Genomic DNA, 10,311 nt, shown 5'->3' with positions numbered 1-10,311 from the left:
GTCTGCTCAGGACTATGTGGCAGATTGAGGACTGGGACAGACTGTGTGTGTGGGGACAGTCCCTCCCCTGTGACCTTCTGGTGTAGGAAACCCTTCAGCCCCAGGAAGGATATAGGCAGCAATGGGATGCAGGGCAGGCACTCCTCTCCCTCTGTGCTTTCTCACTGGAGCCCTGTTGGGTCTGGGAGAGCTGGCAGTGCTGGGCAAAGGCCTAACATGGTGCTACTGCAGGGAAGTACAGGGACAGTTCTCACACAGGAGAGAGTCCAGAGCTTAAATGAAGTGAAATGCTACCCTTAGGAGGGTAGAGCAAAATGTTCCATCCCCACTTCAGAGCAGTCCAGGAGGTGCAGGCTGTGATCATCAGGGGAAGCCAGTCATGTCCAGGAACTGAACCAGCACATAATCCCAGGAAAGAACTTTTATTTCTTAGCCAGCAATGCTCAGTGGTGGCCATCTGAAAGATGCTGGAAGGGATCAGCCAGAGCAGGGAGGCACCATGTGCTGCACCAGTGAGGCAGCAGCAGCAGGGTGAGGACAGCATGGTTGCTGTGCCACTACAGGGCCAGTCCCTGGCCCTGAAGATCCTTTCCAGGGTACAGCAGCCCCACTGCCTGTGCTGTGCCACCTCATCAGTGGTCTGGCAGCCTTTCCTCTGTCCAGGGGAAACCATCCCTGCTCAGGGCTAGCCCCAGGGTCATGGCCCCGAGCTCTCTGTTCTCACTGCACTGCCTTGGAGTGCATCATCCCCTTCCCTTGCTGCTAAGGGGCAGTGGGGTACTTCTGCTTCTCCTCCCACCTCCTTGCCTGCCCCTGAGTGCCCAGCCTGGAGCACTGTCCCAGGGGTGAAGCTGTCTGGGGTGGTGTTGCCTTCCCCAGCCTGTCCTTGGCCTCTGCCTGCCCACTGCTCCCCATGGCTCCCCTCTTCCATCACTTTTCTGGGTGTTTTGTCCTCCAGCTCCAGGGGTCCTTTGGCTGTTCCCAGCCCCTCACTGGGTACCCCAGGTGCTGGGGCTCTTCCTGGCTCAACCCTGACCCCGCTCCCTGTGCTGGGTTCCAGCTCCAGCCCCTGCCCCTGCCCTGCTGATTCTGTCTCTTCTGGTGCCCTACGTTGTCCTACAGCCAGCTTTTCCAGCTCTGATTCTGGGCTCTCCTCCTCTTTATTCTCCTCAACTTTCTCATCCACTACCTTCTCCTCCTCCCTCTTCTCTTTTTCTTCCTCCTCCACCTTCTCCTCTTCTTGCTTCTCGTCCTTCCCCCTCTCATCTTTCTCCTCCTCTTTCTCAACTTCTTCCTTTGCCCCCCTCTCTCCTCCCCAGCTCTCTGGCTCTGCCTCACACGTGCCCAGGTTTGCTTCTTTCCCCAGTCCCATCTCATCCCTCACTTCCACATTGGTCCCTGCAGGCTGCCCCTGGGCTGCTTCTCCTGGTGCTGCCTCTCCACACCCAGCCCCGGGGGTACCTTGTTCTGCTTGCTCAGCCCCCAGTTGTTGTTCCTTGTTCCCTTCATCCTCCTCCCCTTGCCCAGGGTTCTCTGGGGTCCCAGTCTCACCCTGGGGTACCCCTTCCCGCCGCATTGCCCTCTCACCAACCTCCCCACTCTCCTGCTCCTTGCTGGCACGCGGCCCCTGGGGAGCCTGGAAGAGCCTCTGGTAGCGCTTCCGATCCTCCACGTGCTTCTTCCTCATCCTCTCCCCCAGCTGCTTCAGCTCCTTCTTCACAGCAGCTGCCATGGAGGGGTCGAGCTGAGCCACTCGCAGGAAATCCTCCCGTGCCTCCCGCTCGTTCCAGACAGCAGCGTGGGCCTTCGCCCGCTTGAAATAGGCTTTGGCATTGTCTGGGGGAGAGGAGAGCCCCCAGGGGGGTCCTGCAGCTCAGGGACACCAGACACAGAAGCTGGAGACCCTGGAAACCCAGGGGACACAGAACACGGGTACTACCATGGATGGGGGAGTAGGGGTTGAACACAGCTGTAGATAAGGGCACTATCATATACAGGGGGCCTGGGCCATGCACATTCCACTATGGGTACCAGGGGACACAGGGATCACCATGGGCCAAGGTTAGGGTAAGCAGGGGGATCTGAGAGATATGGGATAACATCATTGGATACAGGCTCTACAGTGGACACGGGGATCCAGATGACTTAGGTACCATCCCAGGCAGAGGAATGTGGGAGGAATGCATGGATGGGGGATCCAGAGGACTGAGTCCCTGGGGGCTGTGGGAACAGTGGGAGAGGTGGAACGCAGGGCATGGGTACCATTGTGTTTCTGGAGGAGCTCCGTTGTATGCTCTAGCACCTCATAGTATTCTCCCAGTTCCAGCTGGCACTGGCAGTAGTTGAGCACCAGAGGTGTGATCAGGTTCTCCAGCTTCAGCCAGCCATCCTCCCATGGCTTCTCCTGCCCCAGACAGCCACAGGGGGTGGTTTAAGGCTGTGGTTGGCCCCTCCTGGGCAAGCAGGGCCCACAAGGGAAACTGAGGAAACTGCTGAGGAAAGCCTAGGCAGGGATGACAGGATGTGGCTGGATCCTACTCACCTTGACCTGGAGGTTCCTCAGGCATATCACAGCTTCCTGGTACTTTGCTGCCGCTTGCCCAAACTCCTTGCGGAGGACGAGGCGGTTGCCCTCGCTGTGCAGCACAGGCACTGCTGCCAGCTTCTCCTCCTTGCTCATGGCCCAGGTATCACGTTTGTATGCTGATGGCTCCTCCACCTGCACAAGGCAGCAGGAGCTGAGCTGTCTGCCCTTGCCATGCCAGTTCTGGCAGCCACCCCCACCCTTCCACCTTACCCGGAACAACTCCATGATGAAGATGAGGGGCTGTGGCGTCCGCTGCAGCTCATCCAGGTCATCATAACCCGTGCTGTGGTAGTCAAACATGTTGCCCATACCACAGCGATGCTTCTGCCCTTCCAGTGGGTCCCGGCCTTCTGCGATCCTCCGCATGCCTCTGGAGACCAGGGCATACATTCCCGTGTGCTGCAAGGAGGGGGAGCACACTATTCAGCCATGTGGGCCCAGTCTGCACCCCTCTCCTCTGGGGCAGCTGCCCTGGTGCCATGACTACATGACACCTGTGACCCACGTGCATGCACCAGGCGAGGCCAGAGCATCTCTGGGGGTGCATGGTCCCGTTCCCTGGTGCCGCAGGAAGGAGGGAAGTGGGCACCCATGAGCTTCTCACTCACAATGGCATCGCACCAGAACTCAGCAACCTCCCCGATTCTCATGGAACTGAGCAGTGTCTCCCAGATCTCCAGCTTGAACATCTTGCCCACAATGATTTCCATGGGGATGCCAGCTTCCCGGCTGTCATCGATCACTGTCCTCTCAAAGTCATCCTTCAGCGTCTGGAAGTGGAAGGTGATCTGCCACAGAGAAACCTCAGAGTTGAGCTGAGGCTGGCACTGCTGTGAGAGAACTCCATCCCCTCACCAGCCCTGCAGCCCTACACCACACAGCCAGGATGTGGACACTGAGTTGACTGATATCTCCATCAGGAGGTTGTGCCTCCTACCAGCATGTCTTACCAACCCAATGGTGGAGGTCTTAAAGCCCATTAGAGCCACATCTTGCTGCTCTCTTTGGATCACCCCTTCCCACAGCATGCACCAGGACCTGGTGGAGCCCACACTTGGGGGGGGAATCTCAGAAACCTCCAAAAGCTCCCTCCCCAGTACCCCTCATTCCTGTTTAACACATTAGGAAAAGCTGATTTCCAGCAACCCCTCATGGCCACAGAGGGAGGAGGTGGGTATGAGCACCAGGCCAAGGTGAAGGCAGTGTCAGCTGTCACTGTGAGGGCAATGTGACCAAACCAGCCCTTCCTGCATGCCCCTTGTGAGGGGTCTCCTGGACGTGGGATCTCCCTGTACCGCAGACCTGGAGTTCAGCTTGTGATTAGGGAATCTAACTGTACCAAGCAAGGAAGGCAATGCTGGACCCACCCTCCTCTCCTAGGACTTTGGGGTAACAACCAAAATGATTTACCTTGCTCCCATCCTGCAACTTTGGCAGTTCCCCTTGGCCTCCATGCAGAATCTTCTTTTTGACCCCTTCCACGTTCAGCAGGTAGGTTTCCTCCATGGCTGCTCCCGCTGATCCCCAGGGGGAGGTCACAGGTGCATTCTTTCCTCAGTATAGTTCCCTTTCTTGACTATCTGGACATGTCATATCCCACTGCTGCCCCTGACCTTCTGCTTCCTCTGCTGGGGCAGAGGCTGGAAGCCTTTTCACCCCCCACAACCTTAAGAGGGGTGTCCTGCCATGGTGCGCCTGCGCTGAAGGTCCTGGTGACCTCTGCTGTGCTCTCAAACTGTCTTTCTAATCCCCTTCCCACCCTGCCAGGTTAATCTGGGATTTGCCTGCCTAGTCTGTGAGGCATTAGGGAAACTCCCTGATAAGGAAGGCCTCATTCCTCCTGAAGAGTGACAGCTCACAGGGTCCCTTTCACACAGTGAATGTTTGATTCAGCCACACAAGGAAGATTTCAGCGAAGGAGCCCAGCAGTGCTGGTGGGAGCAGCAGCCAGGAACTCTGTGCTGTGAGGTACAACATGGCAAGATGCAGTGCTAACCTGTGCTTTGGAGACCACTGAGGAACAGATCCAGGCTGGGAACTACTTTATTGAGTCTGGTTTGCAGACAAAAAACATTCCCCAAACACAAGTTCCTACCAGGCCACAACCCATCAAGTCCAAGACTAAGCTGCACTGCTCTGTCCCAGGAGAACCAAACCCCTCTGGGACAATGGTGCTGAATATTTACAGTAAATCCAGTATTTTGACTGCTTTCACAGACATAGTCCAATTGCTTATTTTCACCAGCCAAGCTCAGCACAATGTATGTGAGAGCAGCTCTGGACAAGGAGCCTCTGGCAGCAGAAAGGTGTGACCAGAGCAAAGACTGGAGCGTGGCAGATGAACAACTCTTCCAGGTCTGCTGGCAAGTACAAAGATGCAGGCCCACCCCTCACTTATCCATAAGGGACTCCAGCTGCTCCTGCAGAGATGTCATCTGGGGAGGAAGAGGGAGGTATTACAGTAAGGCATGGCTGGGGCTCTTGGCAGCTCCACCCTAAGTACTTCCATGATTCTGTGGGTCTTGTACCTACACCAGTGGCTGCTTTGCCTGTACACTGCAGGGAGCTGTGCCTGGGCACCCCTGGGGCAGAGCTCAGCACTGCCCACAAGGTGAAGCTGCACAATAGGAACCAATAGGAGTGGGCACCTTCTGCCTTGGTTGAAACTCAGCAGAGCTGTCCAGGTAGAAATTGTGCCAAGTCACTAGAGCTACAGCTACTGCTTACTTTTACATGGGTGCTGGTGGGTTTCTGTGTCATATTTTACCTCTGGCAGCAACCTCAGCAGTCTTGGAATGCTGACTAGACATGTTTTGGCTAACTGCTCCTTCAGAAGGAAGGCTGCAAATTGACCCCATTTCCTCTACCTCCTTGTGCCTTGGGAAGCTCTGTGCAAGTACAGATGAGGTACAACCACAGCAGACCAGGAACAGCTGGTGTGGTACAAGATTCAGGAAATGACCAGAGGCCAAGCCTAGAACTGTGTTGTGCTTCCCATCCCACTGTGGGGAGTTTACTCACCTGCTGCTTCTCTCGTTCTTCCTGCTGCTTGAACTCATCTAGCACAGCCTGGAGCCGGGTCTGCAGGGACAAACATGTCAGACAACACTTAACCAGTATTTTCTCAGCTGAATAGATGCTGGCACATGCCAGCACCAAATGCCAAATGATGCAACAAGCCCCAAGCTGCACTGATAACTTATCTCCTGCAGTTTCATGGATTGCTTTGCCTCCATGGGGAAGTGTTGGAGAGTGTATGGTCACCCCACAATTATTTTTAACCCAGCAGGCAAAGGCTCCTGTTTTTTCCAGGGCCGCAGCTGAATCAGTCTGCTGATCATTAGCAAGTGCTAAGCAGAAGACTTGAAGAGACCCCAGCCCAGATCTCACCTTGAGGGCTAGGTTCTCCACCTTCATGATGAGATCTTCCTGGCGCTTCCTCCTGTCCTGGGTCTCCTGGAGTTTATTTTTCAGGTTGTCAATCTGTTTCTGGATCCCCATGACTGTAAGGGAGAGTGAGGCCAAACCCAGAGCATCAGCAGAGCTGGGCAGTGCAGCCTGCCTGGCACCTCAGTGATTCTGCTGCCACCCACTCACCTATCTGGTTGGACCCCTCATTCTCCTGTTGCTGTCTATCAGACTCATTCAGCTTCTCTTGCAGCTGCCTCTCCAAGTCCTCCTCTGTGTCCATGATGTTCAGGTCTTCATCATCATGATGATCCCTCTCATCTTCATCTTCGCTGCTGCTGCTGATGTCATTAAATATCTCCCGCAGTTCATCATGTTCTAGAGAGGTGCAAAAAGGGAAGAGTTAAAACACAGCTGATGACCTCCCAGCACCCTTTGCCTCTCAAGAGACCACGTTAGTACAGGGTTCCTGTCTCAGCACCCTCTTTCCTTCACTCTCATTAGGGCTTTCCCCAAAGAGAATGGGCCCAACTGATTACTTTGTGACTAGAAAGAAAACAGCCTTCTCCACTGCACCTGAGGAGCCATGGCCTTGCTTATGTCCTGACATCCCTGGAGAGGAGATGTCCAGGCTGGTGAGTGAGCCATGGTTGTCTACTTCTTTTGTTTCATCTTCAGCAATGACTTCCCAGCCTCACAGCAGGAACAGACAAGTCAAGGGAAAAAGAGGAGCATGAAAGGTGCAGTACAACACAAGGCAAGCAACCAGAGATCACTGCCCCCCCCCCACAAGTCTGGCCTAGCAGCCAGAATATCCAGAATGAACCATCCCAGATACCTTTTTGATGACTTCTCCTCTGCTGTTAACTTCCTGCTTAGTACAGTACTACACTTTGCAAAGATGAAGCTCCAAAACTTCATTTCTTCTTGTGTGTTTATCTCCTGGGCATTCACATGCATGCAGTGCTGAACTTGTCTTTCCTTTCTACAAGCCCCAGGTCACACACAATGTCTTGTTTCCTTGTTTCCTACTTGAACTTTTTTTTCTCCTAAAAGGATACGGACACTCACAGCCTCAGCATCAGTGCTCAGGAGTCGCTTCACCTCTTTTTCCACATCAGGAGACTCAATATACTGGGCCAGAGAGGGGAAAGAGAACAGAGAGACAGTTAAATGCCCTGTGCAGACTGCTGTTGCTGCTCAGCTCCAATCTTCCACCTCTGGACAGAGCCCAATTTCAAGTCTTTCTTCTCGTACTTTCTGCTCAGCCTTTGCCCATGCTCACCCACCCTAAAAGTAACTTAAGCACCTCCAGAAAGTAATACATTTTTTTTTCTACAGAGCTCCTTGGTGGGTGTATACTCTCACTTTTCTATTTATACAACTTATGAAATAAGATTTTCTGTGTTCATGTAGAAAGTCCTTGTGGTGCTGTTTCCTGGTGAATTCTCATCTCAACTCCTTCCCATCTCACTCAAAAGATTTCATTTTTCACTTTTAAAACTAGACAGGAATCTTAATGTAGTGACATAAAATCTCTCTTACGGGCTATAAAAATATCTTAAGTAATTTGGTTCCCAAATATCATGCAAAATAGCACTCCATCTTGTTCTCAGAAACTGTGAAGTGGGGAAGAACAAGTCTGTCCAGCCCCACAGTGCTGCACTGTCCCAACACCTTGCCTGGATCATGCACATTCATAGAGAAAACCTCTGAGCTCCATCTGTTGTCACTCCCCCAGCTGACATGACAATTATTCTATTTGTAGTGTTGCTTGTTGGGGACACAAACAAGCCATGCACAGAGACAAGATTTCAGCTGGGAAAGCAGGAATGACTGAAGCCTCATTTCCATGCTAGTCTTCCTTCTCTACAGGCAGGAAGAGATGTGTTATGGCAAGGTAGCTGCAGAAATCTCTGTACAGAAGATTTTCTCCTCAGGAGTATCTTGGAAAACATGAAGAAAGCACCCAAAGTAGTGTTTAAAGTACTGTTCTTTCTTCATGCTCAACTTCAGTAAGGAAACACGTGAAGCAATGTTAAGAAATTACATTTTTCTGGACTAACAGACAGCTCTAATGGCTCTGCCTTCCTACACCTTGATGATTGCATCTGTGTGAGAAGCAACTCACCTTCTTCTTGGCTGTCTTCCGGAATCGTCTCTTCCGGACATTTTTCAGGGGAAGAGTGACTGTGACAGAGGAAACATCACATGTATCAGAGCTGTGTGCCAAAATGGAGAAGGCAGAGGAACAGAGAGAAAACTAAAACAGGAACAGCAACAGAGCCAGGACATGGCAGCCTTGCACAGCTGTTGGTGGGATGGAGGGGTTTGGCACAGTCTCTACTCACTGCCATGGTTCCAGATGAATTTCTTCTCTCTGTCCTTATCCTTCTTCTTGTTTGCCTTTGGGTCAGTGCTCACAGTTTGCTCTTCCAAAGGTGGATAGAGATCACCATCCACAGTGCAAACAAGCATCTGGAATTCACACGTAACAAGAGGGTTGCTTATGGTAACACAGAAATAAAAAGATGCAAAAACTTTTCTTCAAACTGAACAGTGACTGCCTGCAGCATGCTGTGAGGCAATGGGATTCATGGACACGGGGTACAAGAAACGTGGTGTTTCACACCCAGCCCATTTCATATTTAAACACAGTAAGCAGTTAAACTGTTACAAGGACAATCACATTTCATGCTTCATAACTGGGATTTCTTAACACCAACCAAAGTGGAGTTAAACTGCTGATATTGTGAGAAAAACAGAAATTGGCCACGTTCTGGTGGACGTCCAATTGCCAAAGTCTATGCAGGCTTTCCTTCAGAGGGGAGCAAGGAATTAAGCTGCTGAAGCAGGCAAGGACACCCCCTTACCTGGCAAATATCTGCTGTCTTGTAGAAGGTTTTCTTATCAATGGTTTTTAAGCTCTCAATGATGCAGGGCAGGTCCACCAGCTTGGCTGCCAGTGGCACCCGGTCAACACGGACAATCCCATGGCGCCCGTCTGCTGTGGAAGCACAGGGGACAGGTCAGTGCTGAACTGACCAACACCTTCCTGGGCAGCAGGAATTCCACAGGAAAATACAGGCAAGTTGTACAGTCAGAGAAGTTTTAATATGCCCCTACCCTGCTTACTCACCATGTAGCTCAATGGTGAGCCTGTCCTTCAAGTTGACATTCCCAGACTGCACTGCCCGCTGGACAGTGGAGGCATATTCCTGGAAAGGTTGGACAGACTTACATCAGGGCTGGGTCTGCTCCCTCTGATAATTACAAAAGGCTGCTGTCTAGCCCACACAACTTTAAACACCCCTACCATCCAAATGAAGAAAAAAAAAACCCACAAGAGCTGCAATGAAAACTGCACCCTCCTCCCAAAACCACACAAGAACCTGGTGACTGCTGTGCTCAGTGCCCTCCACACCCCCTGAGATGAACACAGCTGGGATGGTGGTGTGAAGCCCCTGACAGAGACACCCTGCCAGAGCACCACAGCTCAGTGGGTTGTAGCTGCCCTTTACCAAGCTCTTGTGGTCTCAGCAGAACACAGTCTCAACTTGAAGGATCTAACAAACAGCATCAAGTGAGTAGAGCCCCACAGCAACTTAAGATCCAGCACTTGCTAAAGTAACCCTTACAGAAACTTCCATCCTAATCCTCTAAATTGTTCCAGATCTCCTGCTCTGTGCCATGGGAGTGCCTCTCTCTCTCTCTCTCTCAATCATGGAAAATGTTCAAGTGAGTGGGAATGGGCTACCCAAGGTGAAAATAATGCAGCCTGCTCCCATGTCCCTTGCTAGATCCGCAGTTTTCCAGCTGTCTTCATCCACCTTGCTAATCCCTCTGCCAGCCAAGGGAACTGGACCGAGCAGCGTGTGAAACGCGACGGTGCCCACTGGATCTGTACCAGACCCCGGGGCCTCTTACCGGTGGCAGCCGCAGAACGAACTGGCTCTCCAACTCATGCGGGGCATCGTCCTTGCTCTTACTCATCCTTTCTCCTTCAGCATGGATAACCAGACACAGTTATCTCGTTACCAAGAAGGCTGCTCGGAGTTAACCCCAGTGCAAGGTCCAGGCTCTCGGGCACGGGAGTCCCGCAGAGGGGCGACGGCGGGGGGAGTGAGGCCCTACCGGGGACCTGCGGTCGGGATGGCACTGCCGGCAGCGGGGCTGACGGTGCCTCCAGCCCCACACCGCGATGCTGGAGCCCCAGCCCCAGCCCCAGCCCCAGCCCCGGCCCCGGCTCCGGCACCGGCAGCAACCCCGAGCCCGAGCGGCCCCGGCGGAAGTCAGGCCCGGTGCTCCAGGGAATG

General features: G+C 52.9%; 2 protein-coding genes across 3 annotated transcripts; both read right to left on the bottom strand.

Moving 5' to 3' along the window:
- Positions 1-406: 406 nt before the first annotated feature.
- On the bottom strand, positions 407-4,288 carry LOC139802331 (aryl-hydrocarbon-interacting protein-like 1). Of its 2 annotated transcripts, XM_071757407.1 has the most exons (6): positions 3,998-4,285; positions 3,196-3,375; positions 2,798-2,986; positions 2,543-2,719; positions 2,263-2,404; positions 407-1,836 (listed from the first exon to the last, which is right to left on the bottom strand). In XM_071757407.1, exons 1-6 carry the CDS (start codon positions 4,091-4,093, stop codon positions 698-700), a joined length of 1,923 nt encoding a protein of 640 aa, XP_071613508.1. In that variant the 5' UTR covers positions 4,094-4,285; the 3' UTR covers positions 407-697. The 2 variants fall into 2 exon arrangements, with proteins under 2 accessions (XP_071613508.1, XP_071613509.1); XM_071757408.1 differs by lacking the exon at positions 3,196-3,375 and having other exon boundaries at positions 3,998-4,288.
- A 324-nt stretch (positions 4,289-4,612) lies between these two features.
- TAF7L (TATA-box binding protein associated factor 7 like) lies at positions 4,613-10,308 on the bottom strand. Its single transcript, XM_071757409.1, has 11 exons — positions 9,923-10,308; positions 9,135-9,213; positions 8,869-9,002; positions 8,347-8,473; positions 8,127-8,185; positions 7,057-7,129; positions 6,572-6,688; positions 6,185-6,373; positions 5,978-6,090; positions 5,609-5,668; positions 4,613-5,022 (listed from the first exon to the last, which is right to left on the bottom strand). The coding sequence occupies exons 1-11, from the start codon at positions 9,986-9,988 to the stop codon at positions 4,978-4,980; spliced, it is 1,062 nt and encodes a 353-aa protein (XP_071613510.1). The 5' UTR covers positions 9,989-10,308; the 3' UTR covers positions 4,613-4,977.
- Positions 10,309-10,311: the final 3 nt, after the last annotated feature.

The sequence above is a fragment of the Heliangelus exortis genome, chromosome 14 (assembly GCF_036169615.1).
Source record: "Heliangelus exortis chromosome 14, bHelExo1.hap1, whole genome shotgun sequence".
Classification (NCBI taxonomy): domain Eukaryota; kingdom Metazoa; phylum Chordata; class Aves; order Apodiformes; family Trochilidae; genus Heliangelus; species Heliangelus exortis.
Note: the sequence above shows the minus strand (reverse complement) of the source record. Positions and strands in the feature narration are given on the sequence as shown.

What these genes read in the sequence shown, in the direction of transcription:
- LOC139802331 (XM_071757407.1), bottom strand. Translation starts at nt 4,093, where the DNA reads ATGGAGGAAACCTACCTGCTGAACGTGGAAGGGGTCAAAAAGAAGATT. An exon ending in AGTTCTGGTGCGATGCCATT is followed by an intron (nt 2,987 to 3,195) that starts GTGAGTGAGAAG and finishes CCCTCCTTGCAG; the next exon opens with CACACGGGAATGTATGCCCT. An exon ending in TGAGGAACCTCCAGGTCAAG is followed by an intron (nt 2,405 to 2,542) that starts GTGAGTAGGATC and finishes TGTCTGGGGCAG; the next exon opens with GAGAAGCCATGGGAGGATGG.
- TAF7L (XM_071757409.1), bottom strand. Translation starts at nt 9,988, where the DNA reads ATGAGTAAGAGCAAGGACGATGCCCCGCATGAGTTGGAGAGCCAGTTC. An exon ending in GGAAGACAGCCAAGAAGAAG is followed by an intron (nt 7,130 to 8,126) that starts GTGAGTTGCTTC and finishes TCTCTGGCCCAG; the next exon opens with TATATTGAGTCTCCTGATGT. An exon ending in GCAAGGCCATGGCTCCTCAG is followed by an intron (nt 6,374 to 6,571) that starts GTGCAGTGGAGA and finishes GCACCTCTCTAG; the next exon opens with AACATGATGAACTGCGGGAG.